Below are 23,184 nucleotides of genomic sequence, written 5' to 3'. Positions count from 1 at the left end.
TCATCTCAAATCTGTGGCAACAAAAGTTAAGTCCACAATCAAATACAATAGGTGGGTTGGATTAACGAGAGAGAGAGAGAGAGAGAGAGAGAGAGAGCAATCAATATATCTAATTCTTATAAATTAATCCAAAGAAGAATATTTTGACATCATAGTTGGGTTTAAGCAAATGAAGCTACAAGAACAAGGTATGTCTACAAAGAAGAAAATTTGCTTTCACAAGGAACTCATTCTATAGAAAACAGCAGCCTATCCCTACAATTTAGAAAAGAGATGGTGGAAAAACATACACACACACTCACAAAACGAAAATAGAAACAACAAAATGCCCCCAGAAAGATAGACCATAAAATCCAAGGAAAAGAAAAAGAAAAAACAAAGAATAACATAATACGTGAACCCCAGGATAGGAAAACAAATAAGAATAGAACCAGAATGCGAAAAAAGTCTCTAGTCCACCATGTCTAAACCTCTCATGAAGAAGAGCAACATGCTCTTTTCGTTGTTGTTGCCCCCTGATCGGTGACCACAATGGTCTTCCCCTCTTTGATTCCAGTAGGCACCGCCTCCTCAGAAGCAAGGGCCTTCTTGCTAATTATGCGATGAATTTCAGCCAATATGGTTTGAAAAGCTTTCTCCACATTGGTAGCATCAAGAGCTGAGGTCTCCAAAAATGATAATCCTTCTTTCTCAGAGAAGCCTTGAGCATCCTCAGTGGCCACACCCCTAAGATGCTTGAGATCAGACTTATTACCAACAAGCATTATCACTATGTTGGAGTCGGCATGGTCTCGAAGCTCCTTTAGCCAACGCCCAACATTCTCAAAGGTGGTAGGCTTTGTTATATCGTAAACAAGCAATGCACCCACTGCTCCACGATAGTATGCACTTGTAATTGCTCTGTATCTCTCTTGCCCAGCTGTGTCCCAAATTTGTGCTTTTATAGTCTTGCCCTCAACCTAGAAAAAAAGCATGTCATGGTGAAAGAGACACCAGGAGACAGTTTTGGATACGCACAAACATGCAAATGTAGTCAGGATGTCATGCCTACTCTCCTAGAACTCTCTAAAATAACTAAATATTTTGAAATGTTTTTGTGTTTTTTAAGGAAGCATTCTAAAATGATCAAGTTTGGTTTGGTCTTCTTCAGCTTTGGCTCGAAACCTTTAATGCTCATTGACAGAGAAAAACCAAATAAAAACAAGGCAATCTCCATGGATCAGCATCCAGAAACAGGGATCATCAGTGATATGTGCAACATTACTAAATGCAAAGGAGATTGTTGATGCAAACTATACAACAGAAATGTCTAAAGATCCCACATTATAAGTACTTCGAAAATTTGTCGCTTTGCCTCAATATTAATGGACGGACGTTATACAATAATTAGAATTCAAATGAATCAAATAACAGAGGAGTCCCTTTTGCAGGGAATTGATGCCTGGCTAGCTATAGAGCTCAGAATTCAATCAGTGATAGATGAAATCTCAGGTATGTTCAAACCATGGAGTGAACCACTTGAAGAAGTGGATGGAGCTAGATCAAACAGACGCTTGAGTCATTGCAAATGCTCCACCATGTTCATGTGATAAACTTGTTCTGATCTCCTCATGCTATTTGTACATAACATACAAAGTCCCCATCATAAGGGCCAGTTACAAAACAAGTCCCCTGTTACTTCTTCTTGTAGCACACAATTTCTTGTAGAGGTCATGTAAGGTCCTTGACATGGGTCCTCCACTAGTAGAGGTGATCCTACAGAGAGTGTTCCCCCTCTAGAGGTATTTGTCACTCATTACATCTAGAGTACCACCATATGCTTCTTAGACACAACTCAAACCTAGTAGACTCTAATATTCACCAGGACCATATGTATAGCTTTACTTTAACTAATTAATAAATTTGATTTCATAACTTATTCAGGGCCATAGGTCAAATTATAGAGTCATATATTAATCATCCATAATTTCATGAATTATAGATTTCAATTCATAAATTTAAATGTTAGAAGTTTCAATGTAATTGAACCTTTCTCCAAAAGAAAAGAAAACGAGAAACAATATAATGGAATAGACATGCTTTAAAAATTTGAGCAATAAAAATTGGTTGTTTCAAATCCCAACTAGGCAAGTACTTCATTGTTATGTAAGATCAGTGGTTTAACAGCGAGTGACTCCCAATCCGAGTCGCCGATCGGGACCAAACAGGTTCCGGGATGGTATGGGTCCCAACCTGGTCCCCCACTAAAACCCCTTCTTATAGTTGTTTGTTCTTGTTTTTAAGCTTATCTAATATTTTCTTAGGTCCTCCCTAAACCCCCATCCCATAAGCTCTTATTTATTTATTTAATTTATTTCTTTTTTAATATTTTTTGGATCACCGATTCAGTCCGATCCAAACCAATCCGGATAGCCAATCCAGCGATCCGACATAGATCTATGTGGTAAACGATCCACCCCACCAATCGAGGTTTTGAAACACTGAGATAGAGAACTCAATAAAAAGTATGGAAGTGTGGATATACAAAAATAAGAAAGCAATAACCATGAGGACCAAATTAAAGAATAGTTACAAAAGAGAATGTTTTTAGTAGGTTAAGGGACAGACGAAGATCCTTTCAAATGAACAAAGAAAAGTATGAATATAAGATAATGTAGCTCATGGTTGTACTACTACAAAGGTCATGCAAGCTTGCAAAAGTACAAAGGTCATGAAAACGACCATAACCGATCCAATGATGATTGAAGCAGCTGTGATGCAGCCAATCGCATGGGCAATGGTGTTGAGTAGGCAACACCATTGCTCACACAACAATGATGAGAGTTAAATTCATATATCATCAGCATGGCTGCAGCAATGCTCACTCTTTGTTTGTCTAACTCTAAGGATGGAATGTGCATCCTTAAAACAAAGTGATACTTTGTGTAAAGAGCACGTGCCATGAAATATGGAAAACTAATTGTACGTTAAATCATATTACACAGTACATATAAAACAAATCTTCTAGAATTTTCAATATAAGAGGTGATATAACTGTGTTGTGTATGCTGTATGTGCTCAAGCACATCTAAATGTTTATATATATTTTGGATATTAATAAGTTTCATACAAGTGTTAATAATAAATTACTAAATATGGTGATCTAAACTATTTCTCGTTTCCCTGATATTTTGATTCTTGGCAAGTTTTACTAATTTATACTCCTTCTGCTTCTTTGTCCTTCATTTTAAAAGAAAAGCAGGGGATCAATATGCCCCTTAAGTTCTGTCTTCACAAAATTGTTCCCGATCTTCTCCATTAGGCAGAACAGAAAATTTCAGTAACTTTGATTGCGCTATTATCACCACATTCAAGCCAGATAATAAAATGTGATCACTATATTAGTTCCCAAATTCAATTAACTAATTCCCACTGACTGTAATCGATCAGTTTTTGGAGAGTAGATCCTAGTTATTATTCTCTATGCCCCTAACTTGGTACCAGCCATTCAAATAAGAAAATGTTCAAATCAAGATCCAAAGGAGGGGTTTCTCCATCGATGAACTCATAAGCACATATATGTACTACAAACAGAATAAACTTTCACAAATGAAAGCCCATTGTAGCACAGATGACGAGTTATGAGGATTAAATCAACCCATAAATCATAAAAAATACATTATTATGAGATTGCACATTATGAAGCAACAAAGCATCACAAATCGGGATGTCCACCATCAGAGATGAATAAATCAAGTTATAACCTATAAATACCACAGATAATACTCCTAAAAGTATAAGTAAAGCATACCAACCACTAATGCATTAGTTAAAAACTATGATACCAAAAGGAAGGATAAAACAACTACACAAAGGCAGATCTCGAAATTTAAATAAAAGGGAGCAGCATTCTAGCCATCTAAATTGTCCAAACACCATTTCACAACATTTCTGAAAACCACAACAACCCCATCTAAACAATTCCAAAAGAATAACAGAAAACAAAACCCGATGTATCTGATCCAATGCAATTGTAATGGAATATGCAGGAATAATCTATGGATCTAACATGATAAAAGAACAAGCATTTCTAATAAGTATCAGCAAATTCATTAAATCCCATCTTTGATGTGCTCACAAAAACCCATAAAAACAGATAAGGAGAAAAGAAGAGACATAGTGAGATATCTAAAAGAAACCAACTAATAAATAAGAAAAAAAAACCCAATAAATATGAAACAGGCCATACCTGAACAGTTCGAGTAGCGAACTCAACCCCAATAGTGGACTTGGATTCAAGGCAAAACTCATTTCTGGTAAATCTAGAGAGAAGATTAGACTTCCCAACACCTGAATCTCCAATCAAAACCACCTTGAAAAGATAATCATACTCATCATCTGGTCTCCTTGCCATTTGATTTCAACCAAAGAAAGTAAAATCCAAAGAAAAAGAAAAGAAAATCAAAAGAAAAATAAGACTTCTATGCAGATCTAGGAGAACAAATAAAAAGAGAAAGAAAGGAAGAAATGGAGAGTGGCGTGCTGTTCCCCTTTTGGCTCCCCTGCGTAGAGAGAGATCCAAATGGGAATGGGCGCAGTAGTTTCTCTCTCTACTCTGGCGACTTAAATGGGTTTTTTTCTCTTTGAGTTTTCAAAATAAATAGAGAAGCTTAAACATATTATATTAAGTTCAATCGATATGTCATGGTCTTAATGATCTCTCTGTTAATAAGTAATGTTTTTCTTTAATTTATTTATTGTTTTGGGGGGGTAAAAAGAAGGCTTGCGATTCGAATCTCACGCCCCTCCTGCCCAGGAATATGAGATTTTGGAGGGACCGAATTTTAGTTGCACGAGGACGATTTGGTATGGAGCCGAGGCTCTAAACAATCAAAACAAAGTGCAGCTTCAGCTTCAGATAGTATGAGAAACATGGTTTCAATATTGAAAACTCTTGTCATTAACTTAAATTATATATTTATTTTTAATAATAAAATTTAAAGCTTAAAAAATAGTGTAGATCCAAGAAATCTATAAAAATTAAAAAATCTTGAAAATTGACGGTCCAAAAATATGCCGAGATGATCGATTAGAGGGTTTATTTAACATTAAAACAACATTTCTGATAGAATTTTGAGGTGTATTTGTAATTCTACATTTTAACGTTGCAACTTTATATATAACTTTTATATATATATATAAAATATGGTTGCTATATGGTTGCAACCTTAAACAATCCAGACGCACCTCCAAAATTTATCATAACATGTAATTTTTATATAAAAAATTCATAGAATTATCTTAAAATATATTTTCATATCTAATTATAAAATTGTAAATTTAAAAAATAGTTAAAATCAAGTAGATCTATAAACATATGGAAATCTTGAAAACATACTGTCTAGATAATGTGTTGCAAGATACATTATTCTGGAACTCCAAATTTTTTATTTCTTAATATATATTCATACATCTCGATGTCGAGATGAGGGCCTTTCAACATTAAAACAACCTTTAAATTTAAGTCATGTGAATAATATATTTTATAATATATTATTTGGACAGTCTAATTTCACAAAATTTAAATATTTATAAATTTGCTCGATCTATATCATTTTTTAAATTTTAAATTTTGTAAATGGGGGTGCAATAGATTTTCATATGATCACATTACTTTTCAGCACTGAAACCGCATTTTTCGACAAAATTGACACCTTACACCAACCTCATTCCATACCATATCGAAAACAATATTAATATTAGGGGGCAAATAAGGTGGTCATAAACTATGCAAAAGTTATATGATCGACATGAGCAAGATTATCAATCCACTTCTTCGGGCGAAACCCTAAATAAAAGTGCTTTTAAGAAATTAAAGTTTAGGAATGTAACCTCTTTAACCTTAAACATTTTAATAAGAAAAATCGCACATACTCTATGTGGATCTGTTCGACCCACGCCAATGGATCATTGATAAGAGACCCCTATAATTTTTGGATGGTTGTGTAAGAACTCAAACATTTTTTTTTTTCTTTTGAAAATAATACCTTGTTGTTTTTGAATTTGAGATTTCATGTGGAAAATCGTCATGCAGAGATCATGTCTCGAAAATTTTACATTAAAAATAATTTTTTGATAATAAATGTACAGTATGCTCCTGTGGGCCGACAGATGAATGTAATGCTTCCACAAATTTTAATGCAATGCCTTCCTCTTGATTCACTAAAAAGGCGGGTGAGGTTCTAGAGACGCGATTTGGAAACTAATAAACTTGTAGCATTTCAATTTTTGAATCTATGAATTGCTCGACTTTGAGTTTTCTCATTTCATATAATTTTATGCTTTTCGAGTTCTAGAGACCCAATTTGGAAACTAATAAATTTGTAGCATATCAATTTTTGAATCTATGAATTGCTCGACTTTGAGTTTACTCATTTCATAAAATTTCAAAGAAATGTTTATTTAAAGTGAGGGTATTTGAGCCATTTTCAAATAAATTTGGGCCCACAAATCAATTATATTTCGTTGCTCGAATGGCAAGCCAACGGCGGTAGCATGTGCACGGTTTGCGATCCTCACTTTCACAATCACACCATATTATATGAATCAAAATTTACCCTCCAATTTCTCTCTCTTCTATTTTAGAATGATCATTTTACTCAACAAAACATGGCCAGAATTTAAAATTTAGAAAAACATTAAGACCATTTATGTTTAGTATGCCAAGGTCACGAGTAATCTTAATTATTGGATGTGAAATTGAGGGAATATATTATCAATTTTTTTTTTTTTTTTTTTTAACTTTGTGATGTTCCTAAGCTGTCAATTTTCACATCTAATGGTTATAAACTTATAGGCAATCGTGACTTCTTTATACCAAAAGGTAAAAGGACAATGATTTCAAGCAACGGTTGTATAGTAGTATAACGCAATAATCTTCAAAAACCATGTTATCGCCATTTGTTTTATCCAAATTTTGAAATGGGTGCAGCTGGCATACGGATGCATCCGTAGCTATAGAGGTAAGGTGCACCTTCAAATTTTATCATGGTATATAATTTTGATGTAAAATGTTCTTAGGATTATCTCAAAATCTATTTTTATATCTAATCATAAAATTTTAAATTTTAAAAATGGTTAAAATCAAGTAGATCTATAAACATATGAAAATCTTGAAAATGGATAGTGTAGATAATATGTTGTAAAATGCACTATTTCTGATACTTAAAGTCTTTTTATTTTTCATGGTCATACATCTCGATGTCGAGATGATCAATCAAAGGGTTTTTCAACATTAAAACGACCTTTCCGATGGATTTTTGAGGTGCATCCTTAGTTCTATATTATAAGGTTGCATCCTTATATAAATTTTTTCCTTTTGACATATACACTCTTTTCATTCTAATAAACAATCACAAAAAAGAAAAATTTGAAAACATAACCTAGAAAGTATTTTTTTAGCCCAATTAACATAGGCCATTCATTTTGCTGAGATACTTAGATCTAGGCTTTAGAATGATTTTTTCATTTCCAATATTTTTGGATGGCTTTATCATCATTAGATGAACAATGTTAAAAAGAAAGAAAAAAAAAAGATTTTGAGTTTATAAAGGCTAAGATCTTGAAATTCACCAAATGAATGGTCTTATATTCATATTTGGAGGGGACTCATTTTGACCACATCTAGCGATCAAATTGAACTTATTTTTTTTTGAGATTGATTATTGAGATGAAGAGAATGTGTTTGCAATATTTTAGGTTGTACGAATAAACATGGTTTTTTAGAAATGTCGTTATATTTATACTATAATACAACTGTTGAATGAAATCACTACCCTAAAATAGTCTCATAGTATATAATCCCTTATATTATTTATTTTCTTTTCTATTATTTAAGTTCATAAAACTTTGTATAGAAAATTAAAGGTAGAGATCAATTTGGAAATTTTAGAGCCCCAAGTTGATCCTGACCGTCCATCAATTGGTTAGCTGGTGATAACGCTCATGATCATATCTTTTGTATGATCGTGTAAATGGTAACATACTTAGGCACTCCTAAGATTTGCAGTGGCTTGCAAATGAAATTTTCAAAAAGTTGCTAGAAAATTTTGAAGAGCAACAACCAAGATTAGAATTTTGCCATTTTTGGTTCAAGATTTGCCCTCATTTTTCCGTTTGAGAGCTTTAATAGCCGTTAGAGATGGATGCTACCAGAAAAGCCCAATTGGATGCCAAGTCCACCAATGTGCTTTTCAAATACTTGATCCAAATTTACAAAACTTGAAAGGTCAATGATTCAATACTGAATCAAGAAAAAAGTTTATACAAGGCTTGAATATCATACTATAAAATTAAGGCGCACTACAACATCCACAAGAAAATTTCAATGTTGAAAAATCTTCCAATTGATCATTTCAACCTCAAAATATACAGATATGGAGATTTTAAAAAAAAATGATTTCAAGTTCTAAAAAATAGTGAACCTAACCCATTATCTGGACTATCTATTTTCAAAATTACCAAGTATTCATCGATTTGTTTAGGGATTGTATATTATGAGACAGATTATTTTTTGTACAAGGAAGTCATCATCACATAGAGCCATTGGATGTGAAATCTAATATATGAAAATGTGTCACAACATTCGAGAAATTTTATTTTGGATTTTGTGTCCAAACAATAACATATCATCAATTGTCAAAATTTTAAATCTAACAATCAATGATGATTGTGACCTCCTTACATTTGGAGTAAATGGTCTCATATGCATTTCTATTTGTTTGGTATCTGGAATATCCATGTCAAGACTTTCAATGTCTATAGAGTTGATAGAGCGAGATGGAGAATGTCAAGGTAAAAGAGAGAGAGAAAGACAAATTTGGTTTTTCAAAAACCGAATTCAAGCCCATTTCAGTTTTTGAAAAACCGAAAATGAGCATATCTGTCTTTTTTAAAAAAAATCATTTACAATAGTGAAAAAGCGAATATAAGTGTAATAACGGAAACTTGAAGGTATTTTCATAATACCAGTAAATATAATGGATACATATATATATAATTTTCCCTTTTGTAATGTATTTCAATTGTATTTTTTGTATAATTAATTCCAGCTATATGTATTACAATTTTGAACATTATAACAATTACAATTAATTATTATAATAAAGTAATTAGTTATAAGAATTTAGATAATTATTGATAAATTACATTGTCAAAAATAGAACAGTTATACACAAATTTATATAACTATCACTGCAATATTAGAATAGATTAACACTATTAAGTTAAAATTTAAATAGTGCTTCATAGTGATCATTGTATTCATAATAAAACTATAATTAACATGTTTATAATAAATTAATGATTATACTTATTTAATTATGATAAAAAAGAGTATTGAGAGAACGAGAGAGGGCATGTACATAAAGAGGAGAAAAAGCAAATATTTTTTTAATATAGGATAGATAAGGGTGAGATAATTAATAGATGTGCCATCAAAGTAGTACTTTATAATTAACAGAATATCTTATAATATTTAAACAAAAATATATAATTGGTGTAAAAATAATATTAGACAATTAATATAGAAGAAAAAGAGAAGGGTAAAAGAGAAGTGGGGTAGAGAGAGGATGTGGGATAGAAACCACGTACACAGAGATAAATAGTGTGCTAAATGAGATGATGTTGAGAGTTTCAAATTTGGGGATACTAAATACGTAAGTAATTGTAGAGAGATAGATTAATACATAGCCATTAATATGGAAAGTTGGACCATTTCAAAAATTAGAACAGTATAATGGGGAAAAATTAAGAATTAGCAGGGTAAGACCAAAAAAATTGACTCATCACTAAAAAAAATAAAAGAGGTCTTCCTCTAAATTGATATATAAAAAGAAAAGTGTTTCATACAGGCTAGACCGCATTTCTAAATATGCAGACCAGAAGTATAAAGCACCCATCTTAAAGGCAGGTGCAATTATGTGATATATCCAAAAACAATTGAAACTAGCAATTCAATTATTTTCTTAATAGAATTATTATTTCTAATTTTTAAAATTGATTTATTTTTTCATATTCATGATCTCCATGTTAGAAATTACATACCTTTAAAAATTAAATCCAAAAATTCATCTAAAAAATAGATTTATTAAAAGGCCCGCATTTCTACATGTGTATGCATGCTAACCGCGTCCCATCCAAAATAATAAATACATAACGGCATAAGGCGAATGCACTTAACAGTGACCACATAATACAACAAGGAAATAACAGACCAGCCTTGTACTTTCTGAAATGAACGACTTTGTTATTATTTAACTTTCTGAAATGAAGGACTTTGCTATTATTTAACTTTGTACAATTTAAGCATCCGTTCAATAAATGTACTTTGCTATAGCTTCTCTCTTTTTTCTGTATGTCGTTTTTTTTTTTTTTTTTTTTTTTTAATACATTTTATCCTTAAAACTTTCATTAGGAAGCACATCAGAAGTGTTGATATTCAAACACGATGCAAGATCCACCTATTTTGCTTTACATATCGAGGTTCAACGTCGAACCAACTCTTTTGGATAGATTTTTGAGGTGCACCCTACTTCTCATTTTAACTTTTTCCATATCAAAATGTTTCACCACTATCACAATTAGAATTAAGGTTCACGCCTTAACTACACTCCCACTTTTTCCATGTCATAATGCTTAACAATTATCACACTTGGACTTGGATCGGAAAAAAAAAGAAAAAGGCCAAAGGATATTGTGCTCCCGGGGGAGCATAATGTCCATTAACTACCTTGAGTAAAAAACCCACTGTTGGAGTGTTTTGAGGACCCCAAGTTTAGGGGATACAACAATTTCAACTTTAGCAATCAACCTCATAAGAAAAAGAGAAAGGGTGTTGCTGGGAGGGTTAGATGAAATCAAATTGCATTACTCATTCCTAAACAACATAATGTCCCTAAATTGAGTAGAGACCCTTGAGTATTTAAATATGCTAAATTTATATATCGATGATTGTTTGGATGTGTTAGGGTTGTACTAGGTTTTCAGGCCGAATACCAAAACAGCGAGGACACATAGTAGACACAACACTGCAAACCACCCCGACGATCAAGGATTCAAAACACTGAATCAGAATATCAAGGAAGTTATTTTATCTAACTTCTATATCAACCATATCAGTTATATTTACATGCGTAATAGAGTGATGTGCCCCAGCGCAATACCATAGATAAACAATGTAGATGTCACTAACAAAATTTATGGATATTCAAAAGCCCAATAAGGCGTCCAATATAAATGAAGAACACACTCGAAATCCTAAACCGAAGTTACTGCGATAAAAAGATTAACTTTAGAAGGTATGGATAAGCACTTCCCTAAAGTGCAATGAAGATATTATCAGTACCAACTAGTTTCTTTCTCCATTTGCCATTATATAATTCACGAAAACTCTATTCTCCAACCAAATGAAGACCACCCGTCAATCCTCACAGAGACCAAATAACTCCAAGTAACTTGATTTGAGAACCTTCAAAACCATCATGGATAGATCCAAAGAGAAATTAAAAAATAATCGAAACAAGAGTATACCTTGCACATTTCTAGTTAGTGAAGCGAACATTGCATTGAACTACAAAAACATTAGTGATAAAACATAAAGCTTTCATAAAAGGAACTAAAGTAATGCATTTTCTTTTTTTTTTTAAGTTTCATCCAATTATAGCATTTTCTTGAGAATTTGAATATGAGCGAAACTGAGAAAAGAACAGTGATTGTCAACTCCTAGAATTCTCTCAGAGCATAATCCAAACCCATATAATAGAGAAAAGAAACAAATCGAGTGCAATGGATCTTTCTGCCATAATGTCTTTATATTCTAGAATCCAACCTACGTGAACCCTAAATTCAAATTCAAAGTTGATGAGATTTGTTCAAGCTACGTGTTTGTCATAGCACAAGGGCAGCTAAGAGAAATATGAGGATTCTAAAATTTCAAAACATAGGCCAAGCAATCTAAAATTCTAAAATTTGAAATGCTGATTTTGTTATTCAAGGCACATTTTCAGGATTTTCATTCCGTTAACAAGCCATCCTTCAATGTTTCCATTTTTCCTGCATCCATTTATAAACTGACCTGATGATTCTCTCTCAAAAAAAAAAAAAAGTCGCGTTGATGATCCTACTAAATTTAGTTCATTGATTTATAAACCAGCCAAATGAACAACTAGCAATCAAAGAAAAACTAGATGGTGTTTTCCCAATAAGCACAATAACCAAGAGCAAAGCAAACTTTGGTCACAACTCCAATGTATCCATTGCAAGTAAAACACAATCAATAGGAAATAAAAATTAGCAAGGAGAAAGCATGTAACACGTGATAGTGTAATCACTTGCAGTGGAAGTGCAAATATTGACATCAAAATGCATAAAAACACTATACCCTCATTAATGTGGCATGAAACACATGATTTTGTTAGTCAAGACACAATTTCAGATTTTTCATTTCATTAACAAGCCATCCTTCAGGGCTATCATTTTTCTTGCATTTAAATATGGTTTCCATGACCAACTCAGAGTAAATAGATTTGATTATTTGCCAACTCCCAGATTTCCTGAGTATCAAAAGAAATCCCCATGACCCCTCTCCTTGTACCTAATAACATGGAAACAAAGAACTCCATTTGTTGTATCATCTAGAGCGCAAAGAAAGCACAACTAATAGCGAAGTGTTAACACCTAGTTTGGATGACAAATTTAAAAAGGTCATCATTAAAAAACTTGCATGCTTTTCAGATATATATATATATATATGAAAGCTCTGAAGTTTTTCTTTCTGTAGTTAAAAATCTGGTTGGTTGTTTTAAAAGCTAGTTGCAGCTTATTTTATCTGTGTTATGTTTGTTTGGCAGCCTTAAGAGAAACTCCGATCGCCATGTGTCAATGATTTTGTAGGGTTTTTCCATCGCCAAGGAATAGGGGAAGAGGAGGTGGTGGAGGAGGAGAGAGAGGAGGGTTTGCCTGACTAGTGTGGGGTGGCTGGAAATTAGAGAGGGGGGCAAAATGAGGATGTCAGAATTTTTGTGAGAGGGAGAGAAGGGAAAGAGGGAGCGAGAGAGAGATTGGGATGGCAAGGGGTCGAGTAAGGTCTAGATCCGATCAGGTCTGGATAGTCCTGGACCCAGACCTGACCTGGTTAAGCTTTACCTGGAACCGGACCCGGACCCAGACCCGGACCAGGACTCGGGGACTCAGGTAGGGTCCAAGTCATTGGGACCCAACTCAGACCCAAGATTAGAAATTTTTTAAAAAATAAAAATTGTCATTGGGACCCAACAAGATTAGAAATTTTTTAAAAAATAAAAATTTAATTTATATTATGTAATACATATATATATATATTATACCGGGTTGGGTTGGGTCAACCCCGACCCGGACTTGGCCTGCCGGGTCCAAAACATGGACCCAGGCCATTGTCGATTGTCACCGTTAGAGGAAGAGAGTGAGAAGGGGGAGAGGGGGAGAGAGACCCATAGAGTATTAAAGGTGAGACAAGGGAGTTACGAGAGAGAAGATCGAGGGATTGAAACCTAAGATAGAGGGGTAGGGAGAAGAAAGAGAGAGGGAGGGATTGGACCCAATTTCGGAGAGGAGATTAGAAAGTGATTAACGAAGAGAGATGGGGATGGTTTGAGGGGCCCAAACCACAGAGCGTGACAAAGCCTGAAGTTAGAGAAAGAGATATAGAGAGAGAGAGGAGAGGAGGGAGGAAGAGAGAGAAAAGAGAGATAGAGAGAGAGAGAGGGGAGGGTGGGAAGAGGAGAGAGTTCAAAACCTGAAGTTAGAAAAAGAGAGATCATGGCCCTTCATGGGCCTTGCAAAGATGAAGTGACGTGACAAGAATTGGAACCCTAGTTGTTTCAATGTGATACGATCCACACAGGCGAACAAGGAATAATTTGCCCCCCCCCCCCCCCCCTCACAAAAAAAAAAAAAAAAAAATCTCAAAAAAGGAATAGTGCCGATTCGAGTTCTACAGGCCTCCTAGAGCTTTTCCCTGTAAAATATGGTTATTTCAGGAACCCATTTGAAATTACATTTCTTTTATAACCTACTGTTCAACCCCCAAGGTTCAACCACTCATGGCACATTTCCTAAAAAATGGGAAACCTTCATAGCCTAACCTAACCCAAAAAGAAATAGATAACTCTCCCTCCCTCCCTCCCTCCGTCTCTCTCTCTCTCTCTGCAACCCAAAATAAATAAAAACATAACATCCCCTCCCCCTTGAAATCGACCTTGTCCTCAAGTTTGGAAGTGTACAAATTGTTGTAGCAGCATGTAGAGGGACTCCCAAGTGGCATACTCAGGGGCCATAATGGTCCACAGAACCAGCACTTCCATGACTACCCGATTATTGTCCTTAACTATTCTCCATGCCAAAATCGCATGTGGCTCAATCTTCATGACACCATCCTCATTTAGAATATGAAGTACGGTTTGAATTGTATGATGTGATCCAATGCTTTTCTTGAGACAAGAAACATGGAAAAAAGGATCAATCCTCGTTCCCTCTGGTAATGCTAACTTGATGCTTACTTGTAAGCCACCAGACCTATAACCTGAACAATCCTATAAGGCCCATAAGCTTGCAAGAGAGCTTATACGCTGCACATAAGCCTACTAATAGGGATGATGACGCAAATAGACAAAATCATTCACAATGAAACTCCCTTTCCGACCTGTCACGATCCACATGTTGCTTCATGCAATGTTGAGCAACATGAGGATTTCCCTTCAAGACCTTTAAAATCTGATCACTGTCCCATACCTCTTTATGAACTTGATCTGCCTTGGTAGAACCTAAAATATAACCAGTTAACACCATAAAAACTACTTCAAAAGGTATCATCTTTGTTGCAGAGCGAAACATGGTATTACACCACCATGCTACCAATGATAACCATCTTACCCAACTTTTTGGCCTCTCACTAGCAAAACAACGTAAATAAGTCTCCAGATAGCTGTTTACCATTTTTGTTTCTGTCAATCCCTGGATAATAAGTCGTAGTCATCTTAGATTGCGCACCTTCCTGTTGAAATAACTCATGCCAAAAAATACCATAAAACAGCAGCCGTGTCACAAACAATAGTTGGTGGCATGCCATTGCAACTTAAAAATCTGATCCATAATAATTTGAACAACAGTGGAGGCAAGTGTGTGGGTGAGACAACAGGCAAAGATGCGCATATTTTAATAACTTGTCAACCACTATCATGATCACATTTTTGCCATGTAAACTTGGCACCTTCTGTGAAATTCATGGAGATGTCTATCCAAATATAATCAGGTATTGGGAGTGGCTGTAGTAACCCCAGATAAGTGGCCTTTTTGTCTTTGTTCCGTGACCCCAGATAAGTGACCTTTTTGTCTTTGCTCCTTTGACAAACATCAGATTCTGCAATAAACTTGCTGATTTCCTACTTCATTCCCTTCCAAAAATAGGATCGGGATATCCTTTTTATGTCTTTGAATACCCTGAATGACCAGCACTACGCGAAGAGTGGAGTTCCTTATGAATAGCCAAGCGCATAGAGAGTGAGACCCAATCACAATCCTCCCCTTGTGTCGAAGCTCTCCTCCCTTGTAGGAATAACAGAGGATGGCATGTGTTTCTTGTTGAAGCCTTTGGATTAATTCTAATAACTCAGCATCTGCAGTTCACTCTTTCCTTACCAATTCCATCCACGTAAATCCAAGGAATGAGATGACCATCAGACAACCCTCTTCAGGACTTCTAAAAAATGCATCAGTAGCTTGATTCTCGGCTCCTCAATCATACCCTAATAGTGATACCCACTTTTGTTGTTCTAATGAATTATTCTATATTACATGAAATACTTCAAACTTCGGTGGTCAGTGTAGATTTTGAAGTGCTGTCCCAACAAATAAGGCCACCACTCTCTAATAGCATGGGCCATAATCTCCCTTTCATACATTGATAAGGCCAACTGCTTGCTCGATAGAGCCTTACGAATAAAGGTTATGGGATGCCCATGAAGCATCACACTCTAAAGTCTGAGTGAAATCAGGTAATGCAAGCAGTAGTCATGGATGCTTTGAGAGCTCAAATTCTTGATCTACTTTAGAATAGAAGTGTCCTCCTTGAGGAGGCCTGTAAGTGAAGTACTGATTTTCCCATAATCCTTAACAAACTTTTGAAAGTAACCAATGAGGCCAAAACCCTATAAGCGCCTTAAGGGACTGAGGCATGGGCCGCTCAACAATACTTTGTATCCTTTTGGGGTCAGTCGAAACACCATTTTGTGAAATAATACGCCCCAAGTACTCTACTTCGCCTAGTCCAAACAAACACTTGGAAAGTTTGACATTAAGCCGATTTTGGAAATTGCGCTAGTGTAAGCAGCACATGTTCTTCATGTTTTTTTCTTGTTTTGAGAATCAAGCACGCGTTCTTCATGTTCTTTCCAAGATTTGCAACAAATACGAATATCATCAAAGAAAACTACAATAAATTTACACAAATAAGGTCTAGCGCGTTAGTGAGGTCAAATGGCATTACCAAGAATTCATAGTGCCCTTCATGTGTTCAAGAAGAAGTTTTCTGTGCATCTTGCTCATGTACACGAATTTGATGATAGCCCAAATGAAGGTCGAGCTTGGAAACAAATTTAGCCCCATGAATCTCATCGAGGAGCTCATAGAAGACAGGTATAAGGAACTTATCCTTGACCATTATCTTGTTTAGAGCCCTCTAATCCACACAGGTGCTACCTGCCATCTTTTTTACTCAATAGAAAAACTGGAGACAGATAAGGGCTTACATTTGTGCGGAACAATTCCATCCTATAACATCTCATAACGACGGTTCAATTTCATTCTTCTGAAAATATGGGCACCGTTACGGTCTAATTTTGGTGGATTGACTACCAAGGACGAAACAAATCCAATGATCTTGCGAGTGATCCGAGGTAACCCCGTCAGCTCCACAAACACATCCTCCAATTGTGCCAAGATATGTTGTAGAAGAATTGGGGGTTCACTAATAGTTGAACCTCTGCATTCACATCAAATAAGCTACCATCTCTGAGTGATCCTTACGAACCAAGATTTCCATGCTATTAGCACCAATGATTTTGATGACCCAAGCTTGGTTCCCTTGATTTTATATGGCATTCCATCAACTGTGAAGCGCATCCAAAACTCTGCAAAATCATAAAGAATTGACCCAAAATTGTAACCAATGCGCTCCTAAAACCATATCACAACCCCCAAGCAGCAACAAGAAAAATCTGACTTAAAACAAAAATTCAGCATCATAACTGTAAGATTAGGGCAATTACCTTAACTTGTTATCTTTTCACCGTTTGCTATCATTACTTCAAAATACTCTCTAGGCATAATACAACACCCAAATCTCTTGGCAAATGATGGGTCAAAGGAATTATGAGTACTCCCAGAATCGACAAGAATAGTAGCCGAATGTCTTTTAACCTTTCACTCCCATGGTAAGAACAATCAAGCCTGAGAGTGCATGCACTAAGATTTTTGGTGAGTCCTCTACCTCCTCGACTATCTCCTCGAAACTTTCCCCCACATCCAGCCAATTTCCCTCCATCAAGAATAATTGTTGGGTTTTGCAATGATGCTCTGGGCTGAATTTCTCATCATAATTGTACCACAATCCCTTGTCACGATGTTCTTTCATTTTTGTCGGGACAAAGACACCTAATGGGTGGGGTTTTAGACTTAGGTGCTGCAAGCGAGTTTGAATTTGTAGGTCAGTTGATGATGGCTTTATTTTGCCTTTGTTGGTGTGCCAATTTCTCCTCTTGTAACCTAGGCAACCGAATAGTTGCTGACATCGTGGTGCGTCTAGATATCTATACATCCATCCTGATTTCATCTTTCAGCCCACGCACACAGCACCCGACCAACACCTCTGCCCACCCTTTTGTTCAGTTTGCCAAATGTTCAAACTGCATTTGGTACTCCCAAACTATAGTAGTCTAACGCACTTTAGATAGACCAAATCCAATACAAGGGGCATCCACAAACTCTGCTCATGAAAGCTCCCCCCTTCAACTTCTTTACCTATTGATACCATTGCAATGCATCTCTCTTACGTGAAACAATGCCAAAATCACTTTCTATGAGTCAGGCATTTGATTAAATTTGGAAAATTGCTCAGCCCAGTACACCAATCCCATACGTATCATCGCCATCGAATGGAGGAAAATCCAGCTGTACATACTAGTTAGGAAGACCCTTTCCTATGTCTCACGTGGAAAACTAGCATCGTGATGGCGACCTGATTATTCTACTGGAGCATTAAATGAAATATTCTTTTCCTGATTTTGTGATGCCAACATATGTTCGAACTTTGGATCCATTGTAGAGATCATCAATCAAATATCTTGAATCGCCTGAGCATTTTCTTGCAGACGTTTGTCACGGTTCTCCAATTATGTTCGCACGCTATCCTTGATAAGCTTCAACTCTCCATTGATCCTTTTGGATAGCTCCTGCATCGTGTACCTTCCACCATATCCAAGATCCATAAGCTTTGATTAAAACGGACACGATCCACATAGTCGAAGTAGGAAAAATTTGCCACAAAAAACAGCGCAAGGGTCGGACTCAAGATGGACGGGCCTCTCAAAGCTTTTGCTCAATAAAATATGGTTTTCATTAACCCAATTGAAATTCGATACTTTTCTTTTAATCTAAAACGTAAAACCCCATCAATCGCTCACATCGATTTTCTTAAAAAGGGGAAACATTCCTAACCTAATTAGATACTTTTCATTTATAATCTAAAACATAAAACCCCATCAACCAATCACACCAATTTTCTTAAAAGGGGTAACATTCCTAACTTAAGACAACCCAAAAAGACATAGATCCCTCCCTCCCTCACACCAATTTTCTTAAAAAGGGGAAACGTTCCTAACCTAAGATAACCCAAAAAGACATAGATCCCTCCCCCCCAGCAACCCAATCTTAAAACCTATTGGACGTATGCCCAAAATAGATAGAGGTGTAACACCATGGCTTCCCAAGAAGAGGGCACCATCTCCTTGAAACCCAAATGACCAAATTGGAAGGCGAAGAAGACCAAGAAATCTTGATGAAGAGAAGGCAACACAGTGGCAGGCATGCAACAGTAGAAACTTAAAATACTTAGCAGGGCTTCGCTCTGCCAAATCTCCATGGCCCAAAGAGGCTGCAACATGTTGATCTACCCTAAACAAAACAAATTCTACAACCAATTCGCTCTTTTTTCACCTTAAGACACTTCTTTCATCATTCAAGCAAAGAAATTGGATGGAATCACTTCATTAATTCATTTTCTCGATGACCTATGACCTTGCAATTTCACCCAACCTCATGTTTTCTCTTCTTGAGAGGGCTTAGTCGACATGACGAAAGAGGAATGAGTCTATGGCTCTGGATCCCTGAAAGGCTTGATTAGGATTAGACCACTAGGCTAAGGTGTCTTTATGGTGGATGTAGATGAAGGTTAGCAAGAGAGAGAGAGCGAGAGGCATTGTGTTGGGGCGAGGAGCGCTTTGGGTGAGAAGGCCAAAAGAAAGTTAAAAAACCAAACAATTGAAAAAATTTGAGTCCACCTTGAGATTTTTTGGAAGCCACTTTTTGTAGCAATTCAAAAGGTTTTTAACCTGCCATCCAAAAAGCTAGTGCACATCCAAACTCATCCGAGCAATTTTGCAGGTTTTTTAACGCGTCATTCAAAATTCTGCTAGATTTGGGCACATCCAATCTAGCACCAAGTCATGCATTTTAATCATTCATATATCATATAAAAACTTAAGAATAATGCTAAACATAATCTTTCCACCTTTCGACTCACATCAACAATAAGTCGCATAAACCAATATGCATTTCAGGTTTATAGTCCTAATAAAAAATTATAAGACGTACGATGATTCTATGTATAAGAAACAATAATCTTGTTATGATTTGTGTTGGCAGAGAAATGCACTATAATATATTGTAATATAGGAAAAAAATGGATTTTTAGTGACAGTAATGTCAGAAACCAAAGCTAAAATCCTAAAAACTCATCCTATGCTATTTGGGTTTTGTAATAAAGAAATCAATCTCCCATTAACATCTCATATGGAAACATATGACACCATAAAACCCCAAAACCAAGCATTACCGAAGGAAAAAAATCACATACCAAGCCCTCACTTGTACTCAAACGAAGGAATCGGTGTGCTAGGCTTATCAAAGCTCTCCAACACGTTGTCCCCCTTCTCCTCACCCCCAATTTTAGCATCGTCCTTCCTCCCCCTAAACAAACCCTCAAACCAAGAAGAGCCCGAACTTGATGCTGATGGATTCGAAGTCGGAGGACTCTGATAATTCAGGGCTTCAGGGTGCCCCCCATAAGGCGGCTGGGGGAAATTCATGCCCGGTGCCATCCCTGGCGGCATCTGCCCCTCCATAGGCATAGGCATAGACGTTGGTGGGCTCATGACCTTAGTGAGCAAAATCCCTGCCCCCTCAATCATAGCCAACAATACCCCTCCAAACATAGCTGATCTGGCACTCGATTTAGCCCCGTGACGGAGTTGTAAGAAGCCACCAGTGGCAGCACCTGCTAAAATGGAGTTCCATGGATCTTCCTTCTGTCGGAGGTAGACAAAGGAGCAGTCAAAGGAGGAAAAGAGGGCACCCCAAACAGCAAAGCTGCCGCCAATACGGGGGGCATTCATGCGGGCGGCCTGAGATGCACCAGAGAGGCGATGAGCTTTGGGGGAGTTAATGAATCCCTTGAAGAAGTGCACGGCGGAGCCACCCACTGCTCCCATGGCAAAGGCGCCCCCGATGTCATCCAGGATGCGGTCGGGGCAGGGCTCTCGAGAGTTCTCCGGCGTGCCCATGGGTAGGGTGGGTGGGAGGGCCTAGGGTGCGTTCAATAACTTTCTGTGCAGTTTCCCTGGGATTATCCCGCTGTTGACTTTCCTAGAATTTGGGAGAACGTGAAAATTGGTAGCCTGAAAGCTGGGAACCCTGTTTGATAAACTGTAATTCTGCTACTTTCTCTTGTTTGGTAATCTTGATGCTAGGAAAGCACGAAATTGTCTGTTTTAACAATTCAATCACATAAACATCCACATTAGCCACAAAAAATCAATCACATAAACATCCACATTAACCACCAAAAATCAATCACGTAAACATCTACATTAACCACCAAAAATCAATCACATAGACATCCACATAACCACCAAAAATCAAACAAATAGACATCCACATTACCCACCAAAAATCAATCACATAAACATCCACATTAACCACCATCCACATAAATAAAAGGAACAGTTACAGTCATCCATATAATCAACCAAGTCAAGAGGAAAATATAAACCAACCATCTTACACATAAAAGTTATGAAATAGATTTTAAAGTCCCTCCGTAATATGACAGGGATTCCAGAGCGGTGTTGTTCATTGGTAATTTCTAGAAGTGATTCATCTTGTGGTGTTGTCCATTGGTAATTTATTCCAACATTATCGGAACCAGCAGAATTCTTAAGCCAAGTGACACTAAAAGTAAGTTCCCAATCACGATACTTCTGCAATTCGTATGTTATGAGAAATCAACAAGCAAGAGATGTGAAAAAAGAATATCGAACCTAAAAGAACTAAATTGCCTATGAATATTACAAAGAAAGAAAAATAACAAGCATAACACAACATTGTGTGCACCGCATAATATGTATTAATAAAGAGCAAGTTTCAAAACCAGAACGTGAGAAATCAGCACGCCACAATAGAATTGTGTAAATTCTATGAACAATATAGCCTATGATGTACTCATTTAAGGAACTGTTAATAGAGTCCCATTTTTGGTGGCATGACTTATGATTTCACCATGTATTCAACCTTTGCCAATGGTAGCAATCCTATGGAGCAGTTAGTGTTGCATTGAAAAACACTCATCTGTAAAACTTTCCCAACGGAATATGATGATGATCCATATTGCAGAAATTCACGTTGCTCCTGATAAGGCACAACTATTTCCGCACAAGCCTAGATATTTTATAAATAGAGTCAAGAATACCACTTTATACAGAATTTTTGGCTCTGTACATGTTCAATAGTTAAGACATCTTCCTTCCCACATATCACCCACCATTTGGTAGCAAACTCTCTTTAAGATAATAGCTTGAGCTACAATAAGCTTCAGTCTGTGTACTGATTGTTCAATTTGTGTGTCCAAATTTGGTCCAGCAAACACACATATTGTCAACACCCATTCAATTTACTTATTGAATCTCAATACTTGGGAATCCAAAATTCTTACATAATTTATGGGGGTTTCTGTTATTTGGTTTTTGTATTCATTGGGTTGAACATTGAGCTTCTGCAAATAACAATAGACAGAACCCAGTTTTATAGTTATCAAATCCTACTGCATAATACAACCTCCTAAATAAGCTTTCATCAATAAATAAAAATAAAAAACATAGAAGAATACTTGTATTATTAGCTCATAAAACCAAATGAAAATTACTTCAATGACACACCACAAAAGCAACATCATCAACCATAGCAACACTGATCAATTAATCATACAACTAAAGCCCAATAAATTTTACATAATAGACACAAAATCAAATTAATCAAACTCTCGATCCGCAAATAGTACTTCTCAATAAACAGAAAACCACATAAAAAATTATGTGACAAACTAGAAAAATAAAACATAAATAAAAATTAAATTCTGTGAATACAGGGATTTTCTTCTTTGCTCATAAGCAGGAAAAATAAAAAATCTTTCTGTAGACTTGGGGTTAATCTTGTTTGAGCTTACTCAGAAAAAAAAAAACCCTAAAAATCTCAGAAATAAAATCTCATTTAGATCTGGGTTTCTCTTTTTTGAGCTCTAAAAAAAATAAAAATTATTAAGGACTCACTGTAGCTTTCTCTGAGCTCTTAGCTTGTAGCAATGGGGGCAATGAGGGGAATAGAGGCGAGGAGAACGAGCTCTTAGCATGCAGCAATGGGGGCAATGAGGGGAATAGACCTGAGGCGAGGAGGACAACAGTTGCAGGAGGGTTGAGCTTGGCAATGGATGGCTGGATTGCTAGGGTTTTGAGTGGGTAATGGTTAGAGAGATGAAAAGAAAAATAAGAGGTTGGTTTATTTCGT

At 36.2% G+C, this 23,184-nt stretch overlaps 2 protein-coding genes across 3 annotated transcripts; both read right to left on the bottom strand.

The window, feature by feature from the left end:
• Positions 1-94: 94 nt before the first annotated feature.
• LOC18448883 (ras-related protein RABA2a) lies at positions 95-4,621 on the bottom strand. Its single transcript, XM_006858938.4, has 2 exons — positions 4,229-4,621; positions 95-959 (listed from the first exon to the last, which is right to left on the bottom strand). Exons 1-2 carry the CDS (start codon positions 4,391-4,393, stop codon positions 474-476), a joined length of 651 nt encoding a protein of 216 aa, XP_006859000.1. The 5' UTR covers positions 4,394-4,621; the 3' UTR covers positions 95-473.
• A 6,493-nt stretch (positions 4,622-11,114) lies between these two features.
• On the bottom strand, positions 11,115-23,184 carry TIM17-2 (translocase inner membrane subunit 17-2). Of its 2 annotated transcripts, XR_016058198.1 has the most exons (3): positions 22,950-23,184; positions 20,204-21,111; positions 11,115-11,506 (listed from the first exon to the last, which is right to left on the bottom strand). XR_016058198.1 is itself a non-coding variant. In XM_088870386.1 (2 exons), the coding sequence occupies exon 1, from the start codon at positions 20,907-20,909 to the stop codon at positions 20,211-20,213; it is 699 nt and encodes a 232-aa protein (XP_088726512.1). In that variant the 5' UTR covers positions 20,910-21,058; the 3' UTR covers positions 11,297-11,506; positions 20,204-20,210. The 2 variants fall into 2 exon arrangements, 1 of the variants encoding a protein (XP_088726512.1); XM_088870386.1 differs by lacking the exon at positions 22,950-23,184 and having other exon boundaries at positions 11,297-11,506; positions 20,204-21,058.

The sequence above is a fragment of the Amborella trichopoda genome, chromosome 1 (genome assembly GCF_054954075.1).
Source record: "Amborella trichopoda isolate Santa Cruz 75 chromosome 1, AtrichopodaSantaCruz75HAP2 v2.0, whole genome shotgun sequence".
In the NCBI taxonomy this organism is placed as follows: domain Eukaryota; kingdom Viridiplantae; phylum Streptophyta; class Magnoliopsida; order Amborellales; family Amborellaceae; genus Amborella; species Amborella trichopoda.
This window is presented reverse-complemented; position numbering and strand designations above follow the sequence as displayed.